Source organism: Poecilia latipinna, unplaced genomic scaffold (genome assembly GCF_001443285.1).
Source record: "Poecilia latipinna isolate Pla-1442-1.1 unplaced genomic scaffold, P_latipinna-1.0 Scaffold1720, whole genome shotgun sequence".
In the NCBI taxonomy this organism is placed as follows: domain Eukaryota; kingdom Metazoa; phylum Chordata; class Actinopteri; order Cyprinodontiformes; family Poeciliidae; genus Poecilia; species Poecilia latipinna.
In genome coordinates, this window is record NW_015114336.1 from 80,555 (window position 1) to 85,704 (window position 5,150).

Here is a 5,150-nt window from a genome sequence, read left to right on the forward strand (position 1 = left end):
CTAAAAATATTAATCATTAGACTCACACTAGTTAAAACAAGAAAAAATACCATTGAGGAAGGACCGTGATCATCGAGCTCATTTAAATTCATCATACTGTTAGTTGATGTATTGCTTAATGCAACATTCTTACACGTTACAACCGTAAACTTCATTAAAAGTTTAGTTCATAATGGTGAACTGGAAGGATTCTGACATAGGGATGTAAAAAACTTTTACTTTACAAATAAAAAACTAAACAGTAAGACATAAACATATATTTTTTATGAAGGACTCAGAGGTTTGCTAGAAAACATTAATGAAGAAAGTTTATGGACATATTCCAGACTTTGAACACGTCAGTGGTCGGATGTGAATGATGGTGCTCCGTTCTGATGAGAAAATTCAGGTTTATAGTCTAGTATGTGGTGAAAACGCAACATTCTGAACAAACCAACCCCATGGTGAAACACAGTGGTGGCAGCGTCATGCTGCGGGGAAATATTTCTTCAGGAACAGCAGGGAAGCTGATTATTGGACAGAGGGAAACAGGTTAGAAGCTGAATGCGACTGGAAACCGGGGAGAAGGTTCACAACGATCCTGGACATACAGATAAGTCTAAAATAATTCTAAACTCTGGCAGATTTAGGTTAAAAGTCATATTTTAATTTAATCAACATGCGTCTTCCCACTGGAGGTAACATTTAGGAGGAGTCAACCCAGAGTCCCAGCTTGAATCTCAGAGAATCTGTGGAAGGCCCTAAAGATTAATGCGATGGCCAGGAGTCTTTCTAACGTATGAAAACATGCAAACTGTTACTCAGATTAAGATTATCACGTTAAGCGATTAATCAGTTAATTACATGATAAATGAAATTGAGTTTGACCATTTTCATTCTGATGATTAATATGATTTGAAGGGCAATTTTGTTTACAGAGACTTTCGAAACCGTTTTATTTATTGCCATCGGTTGTGTTTTATTTTGGATATTCAAAATATTTTCCAGTTCCAGAGTGAAATATTCTTAACAAATTTAAAATTTACTGGTCTTTGAGACAGCAAACTTGTATTATTATGCTGTTATTATCTTACTTGAAAATGCTCTCGAAACAATATTATATTTTATCGTAATAATTACAGGCACAATTTATCGTCCAATAAAATTTGTTACTGTGACAAGCCAAATTGCTGTAAAGCCAATAAATGTTTTCCTTTCCTAGATTGAGAAGAGTATAAATATTTTTCATCATGCCATTTTTTTTTAATATTTGATACAAATTACATTTTATGTTGTTTTGGGAAGTCTTGTCTCACTTCTTAGTGAGAAACAAACTTCTTCTAATCTGGACAGCCAGAGCGAAAGTAAAATAGTCTAGATTAAATCATAATTCATGTTTTAGAATGGCCTAGTCAAAGTCCAACATAAATCCACTGAAGAATCAGTGGCAGAACATTAAGAGTGATGTTCACAGACACTCTCCATGCAGCCTGACTGAGCTCGGGCCGAGATGCAGACTCTGGGTGTGGAAAGCTGCTAGAGTCACTTCCTGTAGGACGTTTTAGAACCCGAGGGAGGCTGGATTCAAATCCATGTGGGACTTCTTCTGATTTTTATTGGTAAAATTTTTTTTTGTTGTTGAAAATCTTGTATCATTTTCCTTCCATGTCACAAATCACATAAAATTGGTCAATCACATAAAATTCCCGTGAAACACATTCAAGATTGTGGTTGCAACATGTTTGAGCGGTATGGATGCTTTTCAAAGGCTTTGGAAAATTATAGTTCATGCAGTATGCTATGCAGTCTGTGTGTGAAAGGCAGCAGCTGTAATGAACGTTGGCGTGTGTGTGTCGGCCTCTCACCCTTGCATGTTGCTGCCTGTGGTGACAGAGGAGCTCAGCTCACTGTCCAGCTCGGCCAGCGCAGCGTAGCGGTCCTCTGTGCACCTCGCCGACTGGGGATGAGCTGAAACGGCACTGGATCTGGAGGGAATTGGCACACCTCCCCCTTTCAAGGAATATTAGCACTGCGTCACAAAGCATCACAAAAATGTGCAAGGAAACCCCCCAAAAATTAAACTGTTACTATAAAAATTAGGGTGCACCGATTGCAGTTTTTTTGTCTGAAAAGACAACTTAATATTGATGCAGTTACCTACTTACACTATGTTCATGTAAAAAGATAACTTTTTTTTCTTGTACTTTAAGTTGCACAATCAGGGATCTTCAGAAAACCTGACCTGCCAATTACGATTTTGGCTGATACTGATTTTTTTAGTCTGAAGAGTGGAAGTATCAGTCGGTCACCCAAAATTGAGGAAATTGGGGCCAGTTTATCAGCTCCTAATAAAAATTTATAAAAAAAAACAAAAAAACATTTAAATAGGTTTTTCTCCTTTCTAACTAACTAGGTGTGATACGTTGATTATAGTTTAAAGTTTGGGGGAGCTTTCACTGAACATTGCTAAATACTGAGTGCATTTGGAAGACAAACATAAAACAAAACATGAAGAAACATAAAGCAGAATGGTGACGGGAGAAAGGTGATGGGGAAGGTGGTACCTGATGAGGGAGGTGATGTGCTCAGATGGGATGAAATTGCAGTGTTTCCAAATGCTTCAAAGTTGGCAAAGTTGGTGTTTGAATTACCATGAGGTGCTGCACCCATGGGAAAAACCATAAAATGGAAAAAGGATGTGGAAATAATAATAATAATAATAATAATAATGAATAAGAAAAAACAAAAAGACACGGCAGGAAATTTTACGGGTTAATGGATGAACGAAGAATTGTGTCGGGGTGCAGACTTACCCGACTGGCTTGGAAAATGTGCAAAATTGGCAAAGTTGGTGGAGGGGGGGCCGGCTTGAGTCGGAGGTGCGGCGAAAATGTCTCCACCCAGATCCGAGAGCAGGTCAAACTTCTTCTCCTGGGCGACGCCGTGGGCCTGCGGGCGGCTGAGCCCTGGGGACTGGAACACACAGACACACAGGACAACTGACCACCAGAACCCACAACAGACGGAACGTTGCCGGGCCGACGCTACCATACCGACTCAACTGCAGTCGCTGGGCCTACCTGGCGTAGTGGCGTTTTGTTGAGCTGCAGGGTTTTCAGGGGCTGAACCTCCGGGGTACTCCCAGTGCTGCTTGCCGACGAGCCCGACACCGAGGCCTGAACGCTCACTACTGCCCTCGCCTGGTCTGGAGGAACATACCTACAAAACACATACACACACGCGCGCGCACACACACACACACACACACACACACACACACACACACACACACACACAGCTTTACTCCCCGGATTTTTCAATTTCACTGCATTTCCTCCTCAATACCTTTTACTTCCTGCCAGCTTTCATACGACAATATTTCTTTAAAAGGTTTTCCACAAACAACGCGGTAAGAAAAAAGGGGGGAAAAAAAAGCAGACACGTGGATAATGTAGAGACTTTATGCTGCCAGACTGAAACATATGGTTAAAGATTTTTGGCTGAGGGAAGTAACAATTAGACGGCAACACTTTCTTCACACCACAGCTGACACTGATGAAGCAAGAATTGCCGAGTCATCCTGGGCTAGACCTGCATGACACGGCATAACTGTAAAGTGGACTTAAAGTATTACATGGTATCCAAACTTTTTGTCTTTCCAGAAAATAAAATCTGAAAAAGTGTGGATAATCTTGCTTCTTTTCTACTTCTTTATTCTAATAAAAAATTGTGTTTATATTTGAGCAGGTAAAAGTAAAACATAGCTTTATTTTAAAATTGAATTGAAAATTTTACATCAATATTTTCTGGCCCTCAACGAGGGGTGGGCATATTGTTTATCATTTTTTTTACTGAAAATAACTTTTGTTAAGAAAATTGATTATTCGTTATCTTGATGAATTTCCATTAATGTAAAAAAAAAAAAAAAAACTGATATTGGAAATGTTATATTTATGATTTTCTCCACTGTTTCAGAACTATTGGTAAATTTGAAAATATGACTAATTTAAATGTAGTTAGTGTGTCTAGTTTAGTTATACAAATCAAACTTCTTTAACTGGTGTTCCGAACTATTTAAAATGGGAACGTTTTTCAAGAACGACTACGATTGCTAAGAATCCCAAAAAAAGAAAAAATAGAAAGAGATGTTTTGCATCATCATTTTTATCATTATCACTATAATATCACAACATATTGCAATAAAATTCAAAGTCCACATCGCCCACCAGTGGCGATGTGGACTGGTGGGCGATAGCAAAAATTCTGGACCCTGATTTATGACATGCATTGAATTTGTGTTTGTGATGTGACAAAACAGGAGAACCTACCATCTTTTCTTCTCATATTTTTCCTGAAGAAACTCCTTTACTTTCTGCGGTTCTCGGAAATCTGGAACAACTGATGTCCTGTCGTCATAAAGGCCCAGCCAGATGTGTTTACAGACCTACAGGGAGAGGGGGGCACATAGAGAAGGGTTGGGGAAGTGGGGTGGGGGTGGAAGGACAGACAGAGGTGAGAGAAAGTGAAGTTAGTGGAGGCCGCAGGAGGAGGGAGAGAAAAGGAATTGGAGGAAAAAAAGAAGGGAGAGAGGAATCTCAGGAAGTGAAGTTAGGACACGGATATTAGAAAACGCTTAGGAGGGAAGACATGCAGGGCACCTCGTTGCCGTGTTTCTGTAGAAACTCTATTTCCTGTTGTGTGAACGTGGTCATAGAGATGGACTTCACTCTGTGGGGGGGGTTCAGTCCTCGTCTGCAGGGGAGAGAAAGGAGGGTTTTACGTTAGCTGGAGAACAGGAGTAACTTTCATACATGAAACACACACACACACACCACCTGCATTCAGTGCAGCCTCAGCATGTAGGGTTGAAATCCCAATGATTGCAACGCCAAGAAGGCAGTTTCTAAAAATAACCTGACCTCTGTGTTAAGAGGTGCAGGTGTGCTGCTGAACACGCCACAATTCACAGGAGAATCTTCCAGAGTCTAGAGATTTGATTCAGAAACTGGTTTTAATTCGGAAATCAATTTTTGCCAAGCAAATAGAGCATTTATTTAAAACTATTCTATAAGCTTCCATGCTTTACCAAATTGGGTAAAGAAGGTTCTGGGTTCGATTCCCGGCCCCGGTCTTTCTGCATGGAGTTTGCATGTTCTCCCTGTGCATGCGTG

At 40.1% G+C, this 5,150-nt stretch overlaps 1 protein-coding gene across 1 annotated transcript in view; it reads right to left on the reverse strand.

Annotated features, from left to right (window-relative positions):
- Positions 1–5,150, reverse strand: part of agfg1b (ArfGAP with FG repeats 1b) — a 22,335-nt gene that overhangs the window by 6,978 nt on the left and 10,207 nt on the right. Inside the window, exons 2-7 of the mRNA XM_015060483.1 lie at positions 4,638–4,731; positions 4,308–4,423; positions 3,060–3,198; positions 2,793–2,952; positions 2,544–2,639; positions 1,845–1,989 (exon numbers count right to left, since the gene is read on the reverse strand). Of these exons, the coding sequence (XP_014915969.1) occupies positions 1,845–1,989; positions 2,544–2,639; positions 2,793–2,952; positions 3,060–3,198; positions 4,308–4,423; positions 4,638–4,731 (750 nt within the window). The remainder of the gene's footprint in view (positions 1–1,844; positions 1,990–2,543; positions 2,640–2,792; positions 2,953–3,059; positions 3,199–4,307; positions 4,424–4,637; positions 4,732–5,150) is intronic.